The sequence below is a fragment of the Aureobasidium namibiae genome (genome assembly GCF_000721765.1).
Source record: "Aureobasidium namibiae CBS 147.97 unplaced genomic scaffold scaffold_14, whole genome shotgun sequence".
NCBI classification, from domain to species: domain Eukaryota; kingdom Fungi; phylum Ascomycota; class Dothideomycetes; order Dothideales; family Saccotheciaceae; genus Aureobasidium; species Aureobasidium namibiae.
The window spans coordinates 422,390-443,333 of record NW_013581195.1 but is presented as its reverse complement, the minus strand read 5'-3'; the positions used below and the strand labels follow the sequence as shown (position 1 = coordinate 443,333).

Here is a 20,944-nt window from a genome sequence, read left to right as displayed (position 1 = left end):
GTCGGAGTTGTGCCTGGGACAAAAAGTTCTGAAGCTCGTCAGTCCCCCGCACGCCGAGTCGTGAATATGCAAAGGGCAGGCGCAGGCAGGCAGGCCGGACAGCTTCGGATTGAGCCGTGAGGTGTGTCGGCATCGGGCGTTCAAGGGTTGCGACGGCTTTGCTCCGATCGCTCTTCAAACTCGGAAAACAGCTGGGACAGATTATATTGTTTCCGACAAACAATCCCCTCATCACCACCACCACCTCTCTCCCGACAATGCAGAGCTTCAGAAAGCCCCTGGGCTCCGCCCTGCGCGCCGCTTCGCGCCCCTACAGCAGCGCCTCGTCGCCCTACCTGACCACCAACACCAACCTCCGCATCAACGACCAGACCAAGGTCCTCTTCCAGGGCTTCACCGGCAAGCAGGGTACCTTCCACGCCCAGCAGGCCATTGAGTACGGCACCAACGTCGTCGGTGGCACCAACCCCAAGAAGGCCGGAGAGACGCACTTGGGCAAGCCCGTCTTCGCAACCGTCGCCGACGCTGTCAAGGAGACTGGCGCTACCGCTTCCGCCATCTTCGTCCCTCCCCCGGTCGCTGCCAAGGGTATCGAGGAGGCCATCGAGGCTGAGATCGGTCTCGTCGTCTGCATCACCGAGGGAATTCCCCAGCACGACATGGTCCGCATCACCGACATCCTCAAGACCCAGAACAAGACCAGACTCGTCGGCCCCAACTGCCCCGGTATCATCGCTCCGGTATGATCAATGAAGACCCAACTCCTGGCCCACTACATCTCTGACCACCCTACAGGGCCAATGCAAGATCGGTATCATGCCTGGCTTCATTCACAAGCGCGGTCGCATCGGTATCGTCTCCCGTTCCGGTACCCTCACCTACGAGGCCGTCAACCAGACCACCCAGACCGGTCTTGGTCAGTCGCTCGTCGTCGGTATCGGTGGTGACCCCTTCTCGGGCACCAACTTCATCGACTGCCTCAAGGTCTTCCTCGAGGACTCCGAGACTGACGGTATCATCATGATTGGTGAGATCGGTGGTTCCGCCGAGGAGGATGCCGCAGACTTCCTCAAGCAGTACAACACTGCCAACAAGCCCGTTGTCTCCTTCATCGCCGGTATCTCTGCTCCTCCTGGCAGACGTATGGGTCACGCTGGTGAGTAAACCCTGCATTCTTGATTCAACTTGGCATTTCTGACCAGACAAACAGGTGCCATTGTCAGCGGTGGCAAGGGTGGTGCCGACTCCAAGATCTCGGCCCTCGAGGCTGCTGGCGTCATTGTCGAGCGCAGTCCTGCTTCGCTTGGTAAGACCATGCACGCAGAGTTCGTCAAGCGCGACATGATCTAAATCCGTGCTTCTACTCTGTAATACCCACTTGATTGTTTTAGTAGACCACCGGGACATGGTCTGGGGAAAGTTCAAGGGAAGGAGAGAGAGAAAGACCCATTGTGTATAAGCCGGCGCGACTCCAGTTACCTCCCTCGTAAAACCCCTTTTTCGTTCTATTTTCTTTTCCCGATTTTCATTGTCATGCGCGCATGGGTTCGGCAGGCTTCTTATCTGTTCGGGTAGTTCTTCTTAGATCAAATCTACTTGCGACAGTTTGGGATCCGGCATTGACTTTGAGACTTGAGTGTGATGTGCAATATGGCTTGAGATGCGTTCTATATGTCTATTTCACTTCAAAATTGCCAACCATGATCATTGGCGTCATCTTACAAAGCGAGACCAGTCGTCCACCATCTGTCTCCCTTGTGCCACCAAACGATGCCTCCCCACCAGCACCAGAATCCATCGCCCTTTCCGCCCAAGCCGAGCCCTCTGAGCGGGCTGAAAGGCAGCGGTTCGAAGAGCCAGATACCGCCACGTGCAAAATCGTCGCATAGCAGAGGTGCGGTATAGTAGAACCACACATGTACGTATACAAAGTTGGCTGTACGTTGTAGCCACTTTGGTGATCGTTGCACCACTCCGAGCCAACGCAAAAGCGAAGTGATTGCCAGCTGAGCACTTATACCTCCAATCTGCGAGATGAAGAACAAGAAAGGGCCAGAAAGCGGATAAGTGTATCCCAACTGTGTGTAGCTGCCACAAGCGTGCAATACACCAGATAGCACAAACGCGACAGTCAGCGATAAGAATTTTCCACCTGCTGACTTAGGGTTGAGCTTCAGAATCTCCATCAATTTTGACGCAGGAGCCTCGAAGGCGAAACGGAAGGATTGATGCCACCAGCCGCCCCACCAACCTGCGAGTCCTTTGTCGAGGACGTTGTCGAATGAGCCGAAGCTATCGGGATACATCCAGGGTTCGCCTCTCACGCCGATATAGCGGGGACCAATCATGCCGACGAAGAAAAGAGGACCCAGAGCGAAGATGGCTTGTAATGCTGTGTAAACTGCGGTCAAGCTGAGCAGCAGACGAGCGCTTCGCACAGTGACGGGAGAAGCCTGCAGAGATGCTGGCAAGTAGTCCGGTGTTGCCGAGACATTGCCGTCCCAGAAGTAAGCGTCATGCGAGATAAAAGTCTTGAGTATATCCAGAATCACAATGTCACGGCAAACAATCCAGAAGTTAGTTTTGAGCAGAGAAGCTTTGTCGTGATAGCGATAGACACCAGTACGGCTGACCAAAGTCTTCTTTTCTTCTTCTTCCGGTGGAGGTGCACCAGAGTTACCAGCGAGTTGTGCCTGTGCCCACAGCGGTGGTGAAGGCAGTCCAGAGATTCGCCAGTTCCAACCCATGCCGCGAAAGTTGGAGAAGATGTCTGCAACCCAGTCGAGACGCTCAATGAATGGAGCCGAGGGATAGCCTTGCCAGGCAAGCGTGCCAGTCCTCTGAGCTGGCGACTGTGTGGTGCCAACCTTGCTCGTGCGACTGTGTAAGGTTGAGCCGTCCTTGTAAGCACTGCCACTAGCATGACCATTGGACTCCGCAGTCTGTGGTGGTGCCGATGAGGAAATCATATCCAGACGAGATTCTTTCCTCTCGATCCTTGTAAAGTCTTGCTGCACATCTTTGACCACCAGCATCATGAAACACCACAATATCGACCAGGCAGAGATCAGACCCACACCGAATGCGGCGGCCGGGTTACGTGCTCGAAACCTTCTGATGTTCCAGATTGCAAAGACAGTTATAAATGCCCATGCGGCAAAACGAGCTCTGCGTAGCCATGGCCGTGATCGATGGTCCAGAAGAAGGTAGAGGATTACCACCGAGGCGCCCAGAGTTCCAAAGGGATAGGTGAATGGGTAGTACTCTCCAGATGCCAGCAATTTTGCGTACTGTTCATTCAGACGGTCTATAATGTCGTAGTGCGTGACCGGCAAGAGGACTTCCTTGAGGTACATGCCTTGCCTTTGTTTCGAGGTGATGTACACACCTACTTTCCGACGATTATGTGCTTCAGGAAGGGTTTCTGTGGCAAGTCGAGTAGGATACGAGGTCCAATGTTTGTGGCGTAGAAAGAAGAGATGCTACAAGAAACACAGCGTCCATAATGATCACATATCAACGATTCGGTCTAACCCATTACAGTGTTTGCAAAACAAGATGGCGTGTGGCACTGTTTTGCAGCAGTCTTGATGACGTTCGAGGTGCCTTTGAACATGGTCTGTGCTTGCGCGCGGCAGAGCTTCTTGCTGGTGGTGGCTGGACTGCAGTGGAGAATGTCTGCCAAAGAATTCGTGAGCTTTGCTCGCAGTTTGTATCCGAACGGCGACCGAATATCACTTTGTGTAGATTATCACCTTAATCGACTGTACAAGGAGGACAGAAGTTCTCAATAGCCGCAGCCATGGTCAATATTACGGAAAAGATCAAGGAGTGCGTCTTTGAGAAACAATATCAAAATCGACGAAAAGAGACTAATGCTTCCAAGGATCGAGGCTGAGATGGCCAGGACGCAGAGTACGTTAATCAACGCAGCAGAAACGAAACCAGACGGCTGATATGTACTACAGAGAACAAAGCAACAGGTGCGGATCCAGCATTCTCATCCAACACAACAGAAAACTGATATTGACATCTTGATCAGAATATCATTTAGGTCTTCTTAAAGGGTCAGTATGCGTGTAGTACTCACGCAAACAACTACTGACTGTCGCCCAAGAAAGCTCGCTCGTCTGAGAGCACAACTGCTAGAGCCAGGCCCAGGAGCAGGCGGTCCTGGCGGAGAAGGATTCGATGTCACCAAAAGTGGTGATGCTCGTATCGCACTCGTCGGGTTTCCTTCGTACGTCAATCTCTTTACTGTCCGAGAACAATTCGCTGAAATATCTATGCCAGGGTTGGTAAATCAACCTTCATGGGCAAGATCACAAAAACCAAATCCGTAGTAGCGGCATATGCTTTCACAACACTTACTGCCATTCCTGGTGTGCTCGAGTACGGAGGTGCTGAGATTCAGATTCTGGATCTTCCGGGTATCATCGAAGGTGCTGCAGAAGGTAAAGGTCGTGGAAGACAAGTCATCAGTGCCGCGAAGGTAGGTTTCCACAGCTGCGGTTTAGTGTCATGACTGACTTTGTGTAGACCAGTGACATGATCTTGATGATCTTGGACGCAACGAAAAGAGCCGAGCAAAGAGCTCTGCTAGAAGCTGAACTGGAGGCAGTTGGTATCAGACTTAACAAACAACCCCCGTGAGTGCTCACCAGGTGGGACATGCGATACAGAATACTGAAGCAGGAGCAGGAATATCTACCTGAAGCACAAGAAGGCCGGCGGTATGAAAATCACCTTCCAAACGCCTCCTAAGAATGGTCTTGATGAAAAGATGTTGTACAACATTCTCCGCGATTACAAAATCTTGAATTGCGAGGTACTCGTGCGTGACGAAAACGGTGCGTGCAGGCATATATCACTATTTGAGGATTTGTACTAACATACGAGCAGTCACTGTCGATGACTTTATCGACGTGATCATGAAGGACCACCGTACTTACATCAGATGGTCAGTATCGTACTCTTCCAGAAAGTTGAGCTTCCACTAAGTCCACAAACAGCCTCTACGTCTACAACAAGGTCGATGCTATCGGTCTCGATCATATGGATATGCTGGCAAGAGAAGCGAATACTGTCATCATGAGCTGTGAGCTTGATCTCGGCGTCAGAGACGTGGTAGATCGCTGCTGGGAGGAGCTCCGCTTAATTCGTGTCTACACCAAGAGGCAAGTGTTCTCCCACCCCTCGTGCCTTAGCAGTAACAGACTCTCTTTTTACCTGGGCAGCAGCTAACAAAGACAACAGGAAGGGTATTGACCCAGACTTCAGCGAGGCGCTCATTGTGCGTGGCAACTCGACGATTGAAGATGTGTGTGACTCGATCCATCGCACGCTCAAAGACAGCTTCAAGTATGCTTTGGTGTGGGGAGCTTCTGCCAAACATGTGCCTCAGAGAGTTGGTCTGAGTCACGTTGTCTGTGATGAGGATGTGGTGTCGATCGTTGGCACCAAGTCTGGACTTGCAGCAAAGTAGCAGGATTGAACCAAGAATCATATATTTTGACGGCAATTGATTTTTCGTCAGTGCATTCGTTTCTCAGTTTCCACATGGTGAATTGTCATCGATGTCTTGTACCTTATGGATGAAATCGTTTGTTTCCAAGGATAGATGACGACTTTGAGAAAAGCGTGTCTGATTAGGAAGGGCCAGGGCGTGGTTGTGACGAAGCTTCCCCACGCTCGTCAAGCTTCACATGGCGGAAGCGATTGCGGGCATGTGCTGTTGATTGATGCCGCTGCCGTTTGCATCTTGCGACACCAAGTTTCTGCAAACGACGTATACCAAGCAAAGGCTCAGACTGTTTGTTGAAGATGGCCGAACTTACATCGACCAAACTGCACCCTGAACAGCACCTGCTGCTGGTATGCGTCACCAGCCTGCCATCAATGTACTTGTCGACTGACACGGCCCGCAGGACCAACCCCTGCTACGAGTGCCCTTCGAACTGACGCGGAAGAACTTTGCCCAAGTAAGACGACATATTGAGAAGACGTCGGCCGATACTCTTGCTGCTCTTAACGCTGCCGCCGCCGCCGCCGCCTCTCCATCGACTACTCCCGATCAGACTCTCGCCTCGCTCGACGCCATGATAGCCAAAGCCCAGACCCTCAAACACAAATTGGAGTCCCTCCATACCGAGCAAGATATGTTGCATCGCCATCAGCGAGCCCGTATCGACCATTTGCAAGAGTTGCACGACATACCCAATCTGGCCGACGTCAAGTACGATGACTGGAGCAAAGTTCGCCTCGACCGTATGCTCGTCGACTATCTATTACGTCAGGGTTATACACAAAGCGCCAGTCAGTTGGCCAAGGAGAAGAAGATTGAAGATCTGGTCGACGTCCAAGCCTTTATCGAGTCTAGTCGCATCCAACAAAGCCTGCAGAACGGCCGTACCCAGGAGTGCCTGGCATGGTGTTCGGAGAACAAGCAGACGTTGAAGAAAATCAACAGCAATCTGGAGCTTGAACTGCGCTTGCAGCAGTTCATCGAGTTGGTCCGGAGTGCGGAGCCTTCAAAGTTGATCGAGGCCACGCTGCATGCGAGGAAGCATTTGGGCACACACCAAAACGACTCGTACGGCTTGCGTGCTGGGGGTCTGCTTGCGAACCCTCCCAATACCATGACAGAGCCCTACAAGGTATCACTCCGCCGACCCATGTCTACAACATAACCACTGACCCGTCCCTAGACCATGTACTCGACCGCTCGTTGGCAACAACTCTCTGAGCTATTCGTCAAGACACATCACGAAATTCTCTCCCTACCGCCACAACCGCTTCTCCACATCGCCCTTTCTGCTGGCCTCAGCGCTCTGAAGACACCGGCTTGCCACTCGCATTACGCCTCCTCATCCTCGAACGCTTCTTCGTCAACCACATCCGTCTGTCCCATCTGTTCCACCGAGCTGAACGAACTCGCCCGCACCGTTCCTTACGCTCATCACAGCAAGAGCTACGTGGAAGACGATCCAGTCATGCTACCCAACGGCCGCATCTACGGAAGAGGCAGACTCATGGCTCTGAACGAAAAGATTGGCACTGCTGAGGGCAAGATCAGAGATCCTACCGATCTGTCTCAGGAGTTTGATGAACACGACATAAAGAAGGTCTACATCTCCTGAGTCCCGTTCGGCTCTGGGCACGTGCATTTCAATATCGCATTGAGCGTCTTCATCACTTTATTCCTGACTTTTGAATTAGCGAGGGGCTTCTTCGATAGCAGAACATTTGTGCAGCATATCTGGAGGGTACGATCGATTTTGCTACTCTGATTTATGAATGAAACGTATTTATGACTTCTCTTCATCTTCTTCTTCCACGTTCATCCACCAAGCCGTGGTAGCCAGATTCAGCGGCTCTTTACTAGCCGGCGCCTGTTCTCGGTAGACTGGTTATAATGAACCTTTCTTTCGAACAAACCAAGCGTCTTAGTACTTCCAACGGCCTGCAAATCGGGCAAGAGCATTATACATGTTAGTGACTACGCATGAACAGGGGAAAACGTCTTGGTGGCACTTGATGTCTTCATTTCTCATCGTTCTGCTCTGTCTATGGATTATCTGTCCTGGGGAAACCATCTGCTCCTCTGTGAAAGTCATGAATTGAGAAAAAGCAAAGGGAAAAACGTGCAGTGCTGTGGAAAAGGTCTTTCTTTTTATTTCCCGAAGAACAAGCAGAAAGTGGTGTAAGAGTCTGTCTTCGTCCTCCAGCCTCCAAAGAAGGGCTTCTCTCGGTTCCTTTATTTTTGCAAAAAGGATCCATGGAAAGCCCAATTCTTCTTCCTCCTGTTTTGGAGTTTTCTTTTCGGTGTGTCTCGTGGGGGTGTCGTGGTTCGTGAAGTTGGAAAAGCAAAGGAAAAAGGCAAAGGCTGATGGGTTAATGCTGCTGGTTGGGTATCATGGAAACGAAGTCGCGCAATGCTCATGCTGATGTTGTTTTGGGGGATATCATCTGGAAAAGACTGAACGCCGTGCCGCAATGCTGGAAAAGAAAAAGAGACACCAAAAGACCAATGTGTAGACGAGTGTGGAAGCGCGACCTGCCGACTCGCAGTAGCGCTATCAAAGCCAGCTTGGAAGTGCTGCTGCGAGAAGTACCTGTTCTGTGTGCCCAGATGTATCTTTTATTGGTCTTTTGGTTGTCTGTGAAAAGTGTCGTGAAGTCATATTCGGTCTTGAGAAAGGTGTTTCTGCACTCGCCGAGATCGGAGCTGGCAGTAGGAGACCTTGCTGTTGAGAAGCGGTTTACTGGTGCTTGTTGTGAAAGATGTTGCTGGCATCGAGGTCCGAGATGTTAAATTCCCCAGGGTACTGCTCCATGTCGAGCTTGTTGTCGTTGTCATCATTCTGCATCTGCGAGGCGTAGGGAGCGGCGAAGATTTGCTGCTGAGATGCCAGATCGCTGGCGGGACCACTGGCAAAGGTATAGTCTCCTATGCCCATGTCAAGCTGAGCAAGATCTCTGGGCATCATAGCAGAAGACTCGGTGATGTGCAAGCCGTGAGAGCCATGGTCACGAGCCTGGACATTGCCATGAGCGTGGACGTTACCAGGAGCCTGGAAGTTTCCGTAGCTGTGGCTGTTGTTGTAATGCTGCATAGACTGAGGAACTGCCAGTTGCTGTGCGGAAGGCTCGAAATTGCCAACCATCTCCTGTCTGTTCATGTTATCCCAGCCATGGCCATGAGCAAAAGAAGGAACGTTAACGGACATCATCTGATGACCAAAGCCATTACCAGTGGAGTTGTTGTGCGAGTAGTTGACGCCGTTGGGCATGAACTGAGTAGGAGCATTGTGCATTGCGTGGCTGGATGCTGTCGACATGCTTGACAGCAAATCGAAGCTCTGGTTGGTCTGATGACCACCCATACGGAATCTGTTAGGAGGCAATCCTGCGTGCATGCTGATGAACGATTGGGCTGGCATGCCGGTAGGGTTCGTGTCAACCCTGCCATAACTTTGACCAGATTGCTCTGCTTCGTTGATGGCAACTGAGCTGGGTTCTGTGGTGAGCATCTCCTTGAATTCGGGCACGGCGGCAACCATAGCCTTCTTGTCGCCTCTTGCCTGCTTCGATGGAGTTGCATCAAGATCGAGCTTCTCATTGAGACAATCAGCAATCTTGTTCAGAGTTGCGGGTGTCTTTTTCTGAGTTGCAGCTGCCTTCTTTGACTTGGGCACTCCCTTCGGCTTAGCAGGAGTGGACGTGCTGTCTATCTTTGCGGCTGCCTTTCTCTTCGAAGCTGCGGGTGTGTTCTTGCCCTTACGAGCAGATTTCTCGCTGGGATGAACAACATCGTCTTCCTGTGCCTTAGCAGCCTTTTTGGTAGATCTGCCTTTCTTCTCAGTCGAGACGACAGGCACAAACTCCTCCTCTTCTTCCTTTTTGACACTGATCTTCACTGACTTGACCTGCCTCTTATCTGAAGCAGGCGCGGCCTTCGCTCCAGGCGTAACGATTTCCTTGCCGTACTTCTCGAATGCAAAACCGTCTGGCAGTGGCCACATTGGCGGATCCTGGGTTGGCTCGTAGATTGGAAGGTCGGGACGGCCAGGAATAGGAATGGGTGCATATTGAGCCTTCATAGTGCCAGGAGTGCCGGTCATCTTGTCTTCGTGGTCGGGTCTGATGAAGGTGAGACTGCGATAAGTCTTGATCTCCTTCTCGCTCGGGATCTTGGGGTCGTCCATGGTGCCTCTCTTGCCCTTCCTGGGTGGCGGAACAGGTAGACCAAAGAATATACGAGCCCTACGTAGCTTGTTGAGGTGCTGGAACACGGATCCGCCCTCTGCATCATCCCACTTGGCCCCACCATTCACGAGCAAGTTGAGCTCCTCGTATGGGACTTTGATATTCTCTCTCTCGAGGATATAGATCAGGGATAATAGGGTGAGTTGATCCTTGCTGGCTGCGAATGTGTTAGCATCGTCATCGATCGCAATAAAGGTAAGTAACCTACGGTCCCAACGAGTCAGGATGCGCGGCTGCTTGTAGGGCTTGCGCTTATCCTTCAACTTTCTCTTCTTTTGACCATTGTCGTCCTCTCCATCATCCTCGGCCGCCTCGTCCTCTTCATCCTCATCTTTGAATTCATCGTCAGAGTCGTACTCCTCATCCTTCAGGGGAACCTTGTCTTCTTCGTCTTCTTGTTCAACAGAGTCCTGGCCATGCTCAACAGAGTCCACAATCTCGTTGATTTCGTTCGGCATAACCGAGGAGTCTTCGTACTGCTCCACGCCCTGGCCAGAAGAATGGTCGTTGTGGTTCGAAATATTGGAGGGTTGGTGTACTTCGAAGTTCTGCTGGAAGTTCTGTGACGAGAAGTGGCCATTGAGACCTGAGAGAGTAGCTCCGTGGTGCTCGTCGGCATGCTCGAAGCTGTGGGAGAGAGAGTGGCCATCGAAGCCGGAAGGAGCAACGGGAAGTTGATGGGTCATGTTGCCATAGAAAGAGAGGCTACCATGGCCGCCATGTCCATTGTTGTCTCGGAAGGGATCCAGGTTCAGGTTGTTGCCATAGCTGCCGAAAACTCCAAAGCCGTCGGTTTTGAAGATATCCTGTTTAAAATCTCCCATATCCATCTCGTGCGAGTAACCTTGAGTAGGGACGGGCTCTTCTTGCTTGAGATAGTCGCCGATATCCATGATGATAACGACGTTTCTGTGAATAAAGTCAGCGGTATGTAAGAAGCGTCAAGAAAAGATGAGCTTACGAGGTCTTGTCGACAGTCTTGGTCAGCACTCAGGAAGCGATCAGGAGGTAGATAGTCCAAAGGTCAAGCAGGCTTAGTACTGTAGTTCTGGAAGAAACTGTTCGCTATAGCGTTAGCGAGTGAGTGTGAAACACAGGTCGACCACTGGTCGAACGAACAGAGAACCAAAGTGTGATGGAAAGTGTAGCCTAAAAGGATGAAAGGCAAATGTGGAGGGAAGAGGTAGAAAGCAGAGATGGAAGGTAGAGATGGAAAGTAGAGGTGGAAGGCAAGTGTGGTGGAAGAGAAGAGGAGAGTAGAGATCGAAAGATATAGTCCGTCGAACAACTCGTTCGTCGAACCCGGGCGCGATCTCAACGACATACCCCGACAGGACTACCGCGACGGATTTGAGAGTGAAGTGAAGTGAGGAAGATCGTTGCACGTTGCAAACAAGGAATCCGTCGAGACGATGCTATCCCAACGATGCTATCCCAACGATGCTATCCCAACGATGTCGCCCCGACGAATTTGTGCCTGAAGTGAAGCAGAGTGACAGTGATGGAGACAGACATCCCGTCAAAAGGCGAATCCGTCGAGACAACTTGACCGACGAATTCGCCCCGTCAAGTTTGATGGTGGGTGAAGTGGAAAACAGTGTACGGGATGCGAGTGGAGATGGGAAGAAGTTCCGTCAAACAACTCTTTCGTCGAGAGACATACCCGTCGAGTACCTTGACCCCGACGCATTTGCCTCCTCGACTATGCGGATGAGTGAAGAAGATTGATCGAGGCTCGAATGGAGATGGAGATCAAAGGCCGGGGAGCAACTCTTTTGTCGAAAGGTAGATTTGTCGAGACAGACCAGTCCAGACGGACTGGTCCCAACGAACCCGCCCTGACAAGTTTGCGAAGAAGCCAAGGAAGAGCGATCGGAGTAGGGCTGGAAAGAAAGGGCATAGATCATAAATGAACTTGTGTCGAACAACTCTCTCATCAAGACAATGCGTCCTCAACGACTCGAGTGCCAGAAGATGATGGGTAGGAAGTGAGAGTGGGGAGAGAACGAGGAAAGGGAAGAGGAAGGTGGATGCTGCCAACGAGAGGTTGTCAGGCGGCCTTGTCTTCGTTCGGTCGAGATCACTTGGTCCCAACGAATTGCCCTCGAGACACGTCGCCTTCTTCTGCGTCCCAGCGAGTAATGGGAAGAGTAGAAGGCAAGCATGGAAGATAAGTGTAGTGGAGAAGAAAGGAAGAGTGGAGATGGAAACAAAGCATCCCTCGGATGACTCTTTTGTCGAAAGACAATTCCCTGAGTACACTTCGCCCTAATGGAGGATAGAATGGGAAGTGATAAGATATGTTTCGGAAAGGTGTTGCAAAGAGAAAGGAGAAGCTTGGAATCCCAGTGTAGGAGGAAATTGCACAAGGGGCTTTCCAAAAGCTTGAAGGCAAAGCGAACAAAACAGCAGACGAAGGAGTAGACGCAGAAGGAATGCGGTTGTGGTTGCAGCAGCAGAAAAATCAACTTACGATTTGGGTGGGAGTAACAAGAGCAAGGCTGCCGAGCAAAGATGGTGTCCACGAGAAAGAACAGTAGTAAGCTGCGAGAGTGCGCGTCAGAAAGTTCGAGGTAGGCGTGTGCGTAGATGAACACTGGTTGCTGGCAGGCGCGAGTAGATTGAGGAGTGAAGGTGTGGAACGGCAGTTTGTGTTTTTGGGTTGAGCGAGATGCACTTACGAGTGGGACGTCAAAAGAAGGAGATGCTGAGATAAGATGTTGAGAGGAAGCAAAGATGAGTTGTGTGGCTGAGCGTCGAGTAAGTGCGCAGAGGTGTCTCGACAGTTTTTCGAGGCGTCGAGTGGAGCGACAAATGCAGCGACGGGAAGATAGCGACGGGGATATTGCGTTGGGAATAGCGTCGGGGAAAGCGTCGAGGTACAAGTGAACGAAGTGACAAACAAACTGTGTGCCGAGCAACCAAAGGTCCGGGCCCGTACGGGCCCGACAAGCGACGGCGAGCTGCCATTGGCCGAGCACAGACCGCCTGACGGTCTCAACAAAGACGACGACGATGCCGACGACGTCGATGCCTCTGTTATCCACAGTACTCCCGAAGCGAGCCTTGAGCGAGCTTCAACTTCATGCCTGTCTTCACGGCCATCGAGATCCACGTCCTTTGGAAAACCCATCTAGAGCCACATATTCAGATCACAAGTTGCCAAAGCTCGACCGCATTGCTTCTGCATAACTTGATGTATGCCTTCCCTGGATTTCGGAGCCTGGAGATCCCGCCAGAGATTGTACCAGTTTCAGGGCGGTCAAGACATGATCAGACCTTGACGACCTCTCAGCACTAGATCCAGTTACCCTCAAGAGCTCCCATGAGAAGCCTGGCTGACTAGTGTGAGATAAAGTGGTTGGTTGCATGCCGATCGAAGATATCCCTAACCACCATGCTAGACCAGAACATCCAGCAATCTGACATCCTGGACTCGACTAACGCACTTAGATTAACATCACCAACATCTTGCACTAGCGCCAGGAATGAACTCTGCGGGTATACTGCTGACATCATCGATGGGCCAGACCTTGTGGACATGGATCTACCCATGAGTTGCTTCCACTACCTATGCATTAGTCAGTCACTTCCATACAACCATGGAACGGTACTTATACTCACACCGAGTCCGGGAATCAATAGATCCTCCATATGGGCGCACTGGAGCAGTCGACATAGGACCAGCATGGAAAGACAACTGTTTGTGCTGATTGAGAAGGTAAGGCATGTCCGAAGGGGAGCTTTTGGAACAACGACGACTCCGAGTGAACGTGATAAGGAGCGTACTGTATATGGAAACTAACGGTTGGATTAGGTTGGGTCGAAAGCAGTGGACGTGTCCAGGGAGAGCTGTTAAGGCAGTGGAAGTATCTACAAGTGATCTCGTCACTCTCGTCGAGAACCGGGTGTTCGTCGAGCATCGATATTCGTCGAGCATGGGCATTCGTCGAGCATAGACATTTGTCGAGCATGGGATTTCGTCGAGCATCAGATGTTTGGGTATTTGTCGAGCATCGTGTAGCTGTCGAGCATTGAGTATTCGTTGAGCATCGAGTGTTCGTCGAGCATCTGGAAGTATCCACAAGTGATCCCGTCACTCTCGTCGAGCATTGGGTGTTCGTCTAGCATCGAGTACTAGAAGAATTAGCAAGTAAACCCGTCACTCCCATCAAGCATCGGGTGCTCGTCGAGAATCGGGTGTAGCAGGAGGTTGTGTGCTAGTATCGTCGTGCGTAAATGTTTCGATAACTATCGATATCGCTTGCGTTAGCACTTGCCACGAACTACGAGAACATGGACACCTTTGGAAAAAGGTCAAAGGATGCAGTGTAAATCGGGATGAGTGCAAGCTCTTTTGATTCGTGTTCGTATCTCTACCTGTTGATACCGCTTGGTGTAGAGGGGAAAGGTATGTGTTACAGCAGAAGGAAAAGAGAAGAAAAGGTGACAAATCCCACCAGACCTGACCACATTCGACGAGTGATGGTCTCAGTGCAATTCGTGGGTGAATCTATTCTTCCTCATCATCGTCGCCCTCAGTCTTGACCTTCAGTTCTTCTTGACCAGGAGCGGCCTTCTGGAGCTTCTTGGTCAGAGGGGTACCTTCGTCGTCATCATCCGAGTCATCAGAGACCTTGCGCTTGGAAGCAGACTTGCCCTTGCCCTTGGACTTGGGTCCAGCAGAGGATCCCGCGGTACTGAGAAAGGTTTTCGGTCAGCAAATTTCCTGGTGTGGGCATGCCTGGATACTGTAACGTACCCGTTGGCCTTAGCCTTTCCCTTCTTGGGAGCGGGAGTCTTGGGAGCTGAGTCAGAGCCATCACTAATACACCCGGAGATTAGCACAATTCAATACAGTCTTGTGAAAGAGAACATACCTGTTGACGTCCTTGACGGCGATCTTGATGCGAGAAATGTGCTTCTTCAGAGCTCCGATAGTACAGGTAACAGTGTCGGTGGAGAGCTCAGCAGCGAGGACTTCCCAGTTGATGTTGGCGGAGGACTCGGGGTCTCTCAAGATAGCGAGCAAGATCTTGCGATCAGCCTCAGCTGCAACAACGTGAGTGATACTGAGATGAGACGCGGTGGTTATTGAGGCTTACCGTCCCAGGTGATACCAGGCATCTTGTTTGATAGGGGTTGGTAGGTTTCTTAGTTGAGTCGTTGACGTTTGTTGATGAGTAGGAGTGTGGGTCGAAGACACAGAGAAGATATAGTGTGCAGACTGATCTTCAAAGGATGATAGATAGAAGAGAAGGAAAGGATGGTGGATAGAAGAGAATGAAAGGATGCGGAAAGCTGAGATCGTCTGGGTGTGAAGAGAGGGAGCGGGAATGTTCTGATGGAGTCGGTGGAATCTATTGGACGTGTGCAAATCACAGTGCGGAATGGTACAGACTTTCACTTGAAAGAACGACAGTGACATGCGTCGCACGCCAAGTCACAATGACCATAGTCACTGAGCGCCAGGCAACTGTCCACAGCGATCCGAAGGATTGCGTGTCCAACGCGAACAGTACTCGAGATAGAAGCTGGATGTTTGAGTTGGACTTACATCTGGTGGCAATATAGATGTCAAAGAACCTGCATTCTTCTGATATCAGTTTCCGGACCAATCGCCTACGACACATTTGCTCAAATCGGCTTGTGGCTTCCTTCATGTTGCAAGCATTTTGAGATACCAAGTATAGCCGTGAGGTTGTCCAGAGAGGGCTATACTGACCATCTATGTTCGGGCTTGGAACCAGCTCAAGGATGATAGCGATATCTATGCATCATTTACTGTGGTTTCCAACCAGGAGACATGACTTTCGTCAAGCAAATCTCGTCGAGTGAAGAAAGAGATGCAAGATCGAAGTACCAAGTGTCGTTGGAAGGAGCAGCGCGTCATGGCTTGGCAAGCATGCCTTCCAAGTCGAACATGAACTCCTTCCTTCACTCTCCAAATGGCAAGACTGACCAGATAGCATCGAGTACTGCGACACGTAGAACCAACAGTTGGAACACGACAAACATATCGGATAAACAAAGTGTGGAAGTGCAGTCTCAATTGTGTGATTGTAAACATTTTGGGGGCCGTTGAAGATGAAAGAGTAAAGAGAAAAGAAAAAAACATAGGCCTCCCAGTCGAGTAAGTACAGTCTTTCTTGCTGCAAAGGTTCGTTATTCTCGTTTCCTCTTGGTGTCCAGATCGCTGCTGTATTGCAAGCGAGACAGGTCAGGTGAGAGGGTGGTGTGTTGGTATGCGTTCAAGCAACAGCCTATTCTTACAGTCAGTCATCACAGCCGCATCAGCTCCATTGCGAACACTCGCCTCCTCATCGTCATCGTCGGCCTCGAGCTCGTTCTTGACAAGATGATTTTCGTCGTCAGCAGCATCCAAGGCGTCGTAGTCAACAGCCTGCTCAGCATCGCCATCGGCCTCATCTTCGTCTTCAGAGTCGTGCTTCATCTTGCGCTTCTTCGAGCTTCCTCCTTGTCTGCGCGTTTGGCGGCCCTTTCCTTTTGCTCTCGTCTGATCTTCTTGCGCGTCGCCTTGCTCTCCTTCTTCATTTCCAGCGCGATTCTTGGCACGAGCAGCAGGAACGCGGCCAGAGCCACTGCGCAGTACTCCACGGACCCCATAGTCATCGGCGAGTTTGTTGTAGCGCTTGGAACTGTTGATGTTCTTGTCAGTGATGTGTTTCCGTGGGATGGCTGTGAGCAGGTACGTACGCAGCGTTGGTGGTGAGTCCAGTGTCTGTAGCGACGCCGTTCCAGTCGATCTGGCCTGCGCCTTTGCTGTTCTTGATGCAAGAGAAGAGCAAGACGATGTGATCGTCCTTGGTGATGGGAGCCATTGTCAGTTTTGTTTGTTATGCGCTTGGTTGAGAATGTTTGCTTGAGGAAGTAACAAAGAAAAATAGAGTGCAGTGACTGAGGAAAAAAAGAAAGAGAAGCGGCCAGGTCGAAGAGTGATGGAATGCCTGCAGTGAGACACGCCGAAGGCGCTGGAATTGTGAAAGTGATGGAATGACCGAAGAACGCTAGAAGGCGAGCATTGGATGCTCCAACACGACGACAGGACAGAGGTACTCACTTGTAGGTATGCTTGTGTAGCGTAGATCCCTGAAACCTGTAGAGTCTTGGATGTAACGAAAGTTCTTGGAACAGGGGTTCGTCAAAGTGTGCGTTTCGAAGGTCAGATCTTCGAGCGGTCAGCCAAAGCACTGATCTAGGCATGTGAGGGCTCGATCGCTTAGTTTATCACTTATGGAAGAAAGTCACTTCCGGTACTATTGTGAGGAGCCACCGGCAAACATTGTTGGGATCTAGCTGCTGAAAGCACAAGGATAACTTGCATGGTCTTCTGAGAGGTTACAGCACATTCTATGATCCCATGTGAAGGCGATGAAACATGTAGAATTGATATCCGCTGCAGAAAAATAACTTATTTGGCCTTGGGAGTGGCCTTAGCCTTCTTTCCGGCCTTGTTCAAACTCCTCTTCTCTTTCTTACTCTGGGCCTCCGTTGAGATTTCAGTAGCTTCGCTGACAGGTGCTTTGACAGGCTTCTCGGCGGTCTTGGGGCTCTTTGGCGACTTCACAACCTTCTCCTCTATTAAATCCTCGGCATTTGACTCCTCAGATGTGACTGCCTTCTCTGCAGGCTTCTTCGTCGACTTTGTAGCTTTGGGATCGATACCCTTCTTCTTCATTTGCTTTGCACGAGCACGTTGGATGATTGCCTCATCTTCGGAGTCAGAGAAGCCGCCGAACACGTCATTCTCAGCCTCCTCGCTGATAGGAGTTCTGTCGACAATCTCCTCGTCTCCGTCCTTCTTTACGTTTTGCTTCTGTTCTTCCGAGCCTTGTGCCTTGATAGCGTTCGCAGGTGTGGGTCCAACCTTCTTGAACTTGGCGACGTAGAAACCGTCGACGTTGTAGGCGTGAGGGTAGTATCTTCTAGTCTCCTTCAAGCTGGGGTGGAACTTCTTGCCCATGAAGCTAGTGAAACCCTCCTTACCAAAGACAAGACCAGTGCTGACAAGCTTGACATTGGGGCGTCTGTTGAGTGCGTACTGAACGACTTGCTCGTTCTCCTCAACTGTCACACTACACGTTGAGTATACAATGTAACCACCAGTCTTTGAAGCATGGTCCACCGAGTCAATGGCGGCAAGCAAAAGCTGCTTCTGGAGATGAGGCAGTCGTAGGAAATCGGCTTCAGTCTTGTTGGTCTTGACACTTTGATCCTTGGCAATGACACCAGTACCGGAGCAAGGAGCATCGAGAAGGACTCTGTCAAAGCCTCCCATGACCTTGGGGAACTCGAGAGCAGAGTAATGGCATACGATGGTGTTCTTGACACCGAGACGGTGGATGTTACCGATCAAACCCTTGGCACGGACTTTGCTGGCGTCGTTGGCGAAAATGACACCAGTGTTGCGCATCAGAGCAGCGGCGTATGTTGTTTTACCACCGGGAGCAGCGGCCATATCCAGAACACGCTCGTTCTCCTGGGGTGCGAGGGCCATGACGGGCAAGAACGAACTGGCGGCTTGGAGGATGTAGTGTCCAGCGAGATATTCGGGGGTGGCACCCAAGGGGACCTGAGATTCGAAAACCTGCAGACCAACCTTGCTCCACTTGCCGACGGGCTCGAGAGTAACACCACGGTTGATCAAGGAGTGTGCGAGATCACGACGGTGAGTACGGAGGGTGTTTGTTCTGATGACCAGAGGACGAGGGGTCTCGTTAGCGTCGAAGAAGGCAAGAGCCTCCTGGGGGGTGAAGAGCCTCCACAGCTTCTCGGCCAAGAAGCGCGAGTAGCCGTAATAGGCGCAGATGTCGTTGAGGAGCGAGTTGATGTAGTCGACACGCGAGCGTTCGGGGTCAGACAGCTCTTTGAAGCTGGTCAGGACACGGGTGGTTTCGGTGATACGGGTACGGAGCAGCTGAAGGTCGGGAGCAAGAGTGGCTTTTCGTTGGGCAGTCTCATCGTCGTCTTCGTCCTCGGGAATGTCGGCGGCAGCAATGTTGGTCTGCATGGCGTCGTCCTCGAGTTCGGCCTGTGCATCAGCAGCCTCCTGGGCGGCTTCCTCGTCAAGACGACCTGAAAGACCAGCGATGTTGGCAGCATTCAGGATCTCTTCGGCATCCGAAGCGTCTTCATCCTCAGACCACATGGCGCGCTGGACATCCGGATCGTCTGAGTCCATAAAGTCATCGTCCTCGGCGGGCTCATCGTCCGACTCGAGAACGCCCAAATCGTCAGCGGCATCCGAGTCGTCTTCGATGTCTTCGTCATCGGATTGGACCAGTTGTTGGGCCTTCTTCGCTACTGTCTTTGGTGTCTTTCCGTTGGCCGCGAACTGGCCCTTGGTCGTCTTCTTTCCAGCAGAGTTCTTGGGCTTGTTGGGGTCGGTTCTGCGTTTCTTGTACGTTGCCTCTGGCGGCGGAGGAGCGTCCTTTCTCTTTCTTGAGACCAGCGATTCGTTCAGGGGTTCGGGAACACCCTGCTTTTGCATGCGGCGACTGGGGGCCATTTTGTGATGTGATGTCAAATGCGACGGAGAAAATAAAAATCAATTGCAGGAAAGCCGCTCTGCTCTTTCTCAAACTTTACGAGACTTTTTCTGGAAGCACTTTGTGGGGAAGCTCGCCTTCATTGGCCGCTTTGACAAAGACCGTAATCTTATCCCCGTTCGCAAGAATACTTGTTGAATCAAATCCAACCTATGTCTGAAGTCGTTCGCTGTACAATACAAGAAGCGTAGTGGGTTCTGACCATGAGGTCCAATATCAGCATTCCTCTCTGAGGCTCATACCTCAATCGCTATCATCGTCACTCCCATATCCGACCAATGGACCTGCAGGCTTATCCAGAGCCTTGCTGGCCGACGCGCCTGAGCCTGCCGTGAAGCCTTTCAGTGCACTTAATGTTGATCCTCCAAGAATCCCAGAAGGCGCACCCTGCCTCTTCATATCCTCGATCCGAAGCGGTGCACCTTCGTCATCCTCATCCAAGTCACCAGCTTCTAGCAGGTACGACTCTTGCGGCGCTCCCAGTCTGGCCTTCTCCGACGCATACCACACTTGATCGCTGGCTTCGTATCCAGCCAATCCAAATGTACCTTCAATCTTTCTCCTCTTCCTTGCGTCCTCCCAACCTTCACCACGCCCTTCGATCTCGGCAACATACTCTGCGGGTAGCGCGCGACGGATTGCTTCGGCAGCTTGTTCTTCGATTTTGCGCACTTCTCGTTTTTGAGCTTGCGGGTTGGGGTCGACAGTCGCCCATCTCACGTTCAGCGTCTCGTTGTTGTCCAGTGGCTGATGCGCCATGGCCTCTTTTGCAAACTCCTGTCTGATTGTTAGCATTTTTTTATGTACTGAAACATGTCGGAAGACTTGCGGCGTTGGCCAGGTGGACGTAGGTCACAAACGCTACACCTCTAGCCGGTAGTACACGGACGCGCTCGATCTGGCCCCATTCCTGGAAGTGTCTGGCAACGACTTCCTCAATGTCGTCTGATGTGTGTATCCTGCCCACGTAGAGAGTTCTGTTGACACGCATGAAACTTCCCACACCACCCATGTCGTCTCTGTAGTCGCTGAACTTGTCTCGTCCAAAGCAGTCGACATTGGATGGGAAGATATCGCCCAAACCACCCTCCTTTTCCACACGCGAGTTCGGTAGACGATGCAGGTATTCGCAGTCTTGACCTTTGGGACACAGACCACGAGCGAAGTAGACACAAAAGTAGCTGCCAGGAATGGTATCGGCTTTTGTGAAACCGGAGTCGGTTGCAACGTTACACCTGCCCTTTGCTTGTTGCTTGGAGGAGTAGGCATCTTCGCGATCACCGCCAGACCATTTGTTGTACCAGATGTTGAAGATAGTGCCGGTTTGAGCGGGCCTTTCTGTCGAGAAGCCTTCTTTTTGAACTCTGGCGGGTCTTCTCTTCTTCTTGACCATGATTTTCTTGGTTTTCTTTTTCGGTTCCAGAGCAGTGCTGTCTTGATTCGTGGGTACTAGTGCTGCCGAGTCTGTGACTTCCATGTCTGCGAGAGGATTTTGATCGGTCGTGGTGGCCTCCTGCACCGGAGGAGTATCGACGTCGGACATGATTGTGTGATGTATGGGGAGAGTCGCGTAGATGTTCGGTGTATGTTGCAACTGGCTGAGTGTG

General features: G+C 51.4%; 9 protein-coding genes across 9 annotated transcripts; 3 read left to right on the top strand and 6 right to left on the bottom strand.

The window, feature by feature from the left end:
- Window positions 1–257: 257 nt before the first annotated feature.
- On the top strand, window positions 258–1,350 carry M436DRAFT_74732 (alpha subunit of succinyl-CoA ligase; the record flags this gene model as incomplete). The annotated part of the gene is made up of 3 exons (XM_013569864.1): window positions 258–740; window positions 796–1,156; window positions 1,211–1,350. The coding sequence occupies 3 exons, from the start codon at window positions 258–260 to the stop codon at window positions 1,348–1,350; spliced, it is 984 nt and encodes a 327-aa protein (XP_013425318.1).
- A 368-nt stretch (window positions 1,351–1,718) lies between these two features.
- On the bottom strand, window positions 1,719–3,356 carry M436DRAFT_65812 (uncharacterized protein; the record flags this gene model as incomplete). Its single annotated transcript, XM_013569784.1, has 1 exon — window positions 1,719–3,356. The coding sequence occupies one exon, from the start codon at window positions 3,354–3,356 to the stop codon at window positions 1,719–1,721; it is 1,638 nt and encodes a 545-aa protein (XP_013425238.1).
- Window positions 3,357–3,802: 446 nt separating this feature from the next.
- On the top strand, window positions 3,803–5,485 carry M436DRAFT_74730 (GTP-binding protein; the record flags this gene model as incomplete). The annotated part of the gene is made up of 10 exons (XM_013569863.1): window positions 3,803–3,831; window positions 3,887–3,915; window positions 4,043–4,071; window positions 4,122–4,240; window positions 4,294–4,492; window positions 4,540–4,649; window positions 4,702–4,850; window positions 4,903–4,960; window positions 5,013–5,181; window positions 5,261–5,485. 10 exons carry the CDS (start codon window positions 3,803–3,805, stop codon window positions 5,483–5,485), a joined length of 1,116 nt encoding a protein of 371 aa, XP_013425317.1.
- A 338-nt stretch (window positions 5,486–5,823) lies between these two features.
- Window positions 5,824–7,139, top strand: M436DRAFT_52332 (putative negative regulation of gluconeogenesis; the record flags this gene model as incomplete). The annotated part of the gene is made up of 3 exons (XM_013569699.1): window positions 5,824–5,874; window positions 5,928–6,656; window positions 6,708–7,139. 3 exons carry the CDS (start codon window positions 5,824–5,826, stop codon window positions 7,137–7,139), a joined length of 1,212 nt encoding a protein of 403 aa, XP_013425153.1.
- Window positions 7,140–8,261: 1,122 nt separating this feature from the next.
- On the bottom strand, window positions 8,262–10,661 carry M436DRAFT_65810 (uncharacterized protein; the record flags this gene model as incomplete). The annotated part of the gene is made up of 2 exons (XM_013569783.1): window positions 8,262–9,925; window positions 9,977–10,661. The coding sequence occupies 2 exons, from the start codon at window positions 10,659–10,661 to the stop codon at window positions 8,262–8,264; spliced, it is 2,349 nt and encodes a 782-aa protein (XP_013425237.1).
- Window positions 10,662–14,281: 3,620 nt separating this feature from the next.
- Window positions 14,282–14,895, bottom strand: M436DRAFT_83970 (uncharacterized protein; the record flags this gene model as incomplete). The annotated part of the gene is made up of 4 exons (XM_013569862.1): window positions 14,282–14,468; window positions 14,531–14,593; window positions 14,649–14,820; window positions 14,874–14,895. 4 exons carry the CDS (start codon window positions 14,893–14,895, stop codon window positions 14,282–14,284), a joined length of 444 nt encoding a protein of 147 aa, XP_013425316.1.
- Window positions 14,896–15,988: 1,093 nt separating this feature from the next.
- M436DRAFT_65808 (uncharacterized protein) lies at window positions 15,989–16,610 on the bottom strand (the record flags this gene model as incomplete). Its single annotated transcript, XM_013569782.1, has 2 exons — window positions 15,989–16,427; window positions 16,486–16,610. The coding sequence occupies 2 exons, from the start codon at window positions 16,608–16,610 to the stop codon at window positions 15,989–15,991; spliced, it is 564 nt and encodes a 187-aa protein (XP_013425236.1).
- Window positions 16,611–17,200: 590 nt separating this feature from the next.
- On the bottom strand, window positions 17,201–19,297 carry M436DRAFT_52325 (NOL1/NOP2/sun family putative RNA met; the record flags this gene model as incomplete). The annotated part of the gene is made up of 1 exon (XM_013569697.1): window positions 17,201–19,297. One exon carries the CDS (start codon window positions 19,295–19,297, stop codon window positions 17,201–17,203), a length of 2,097 nt encoding a protein of 698 aa, XP_013425151.1.
- Window positions 19,298–19,580: 283 nt separating this feature from the next.
- On the bottom strand, window positions 19,581–20,880 carry M436DRAFT_74727 (pre-mRNA splicing factor CWC2; the record flags this gene model as incomplete). Its single annotated transcript, XM_013569861.1, has 2 exons — window positions 19,581–20,114; window positions 20,167–20,880. The coding sequence occupies 2 exons, from the start codon at window positions 20,878–20,880 to the stop codon at window positions 19,581–19,583; spliced, it is 1,248 nt and encodes a 415-aa protein (XP_013425315.1).
- Window positions 20,881–20,944: the final 64 nt, after the last annotated feature.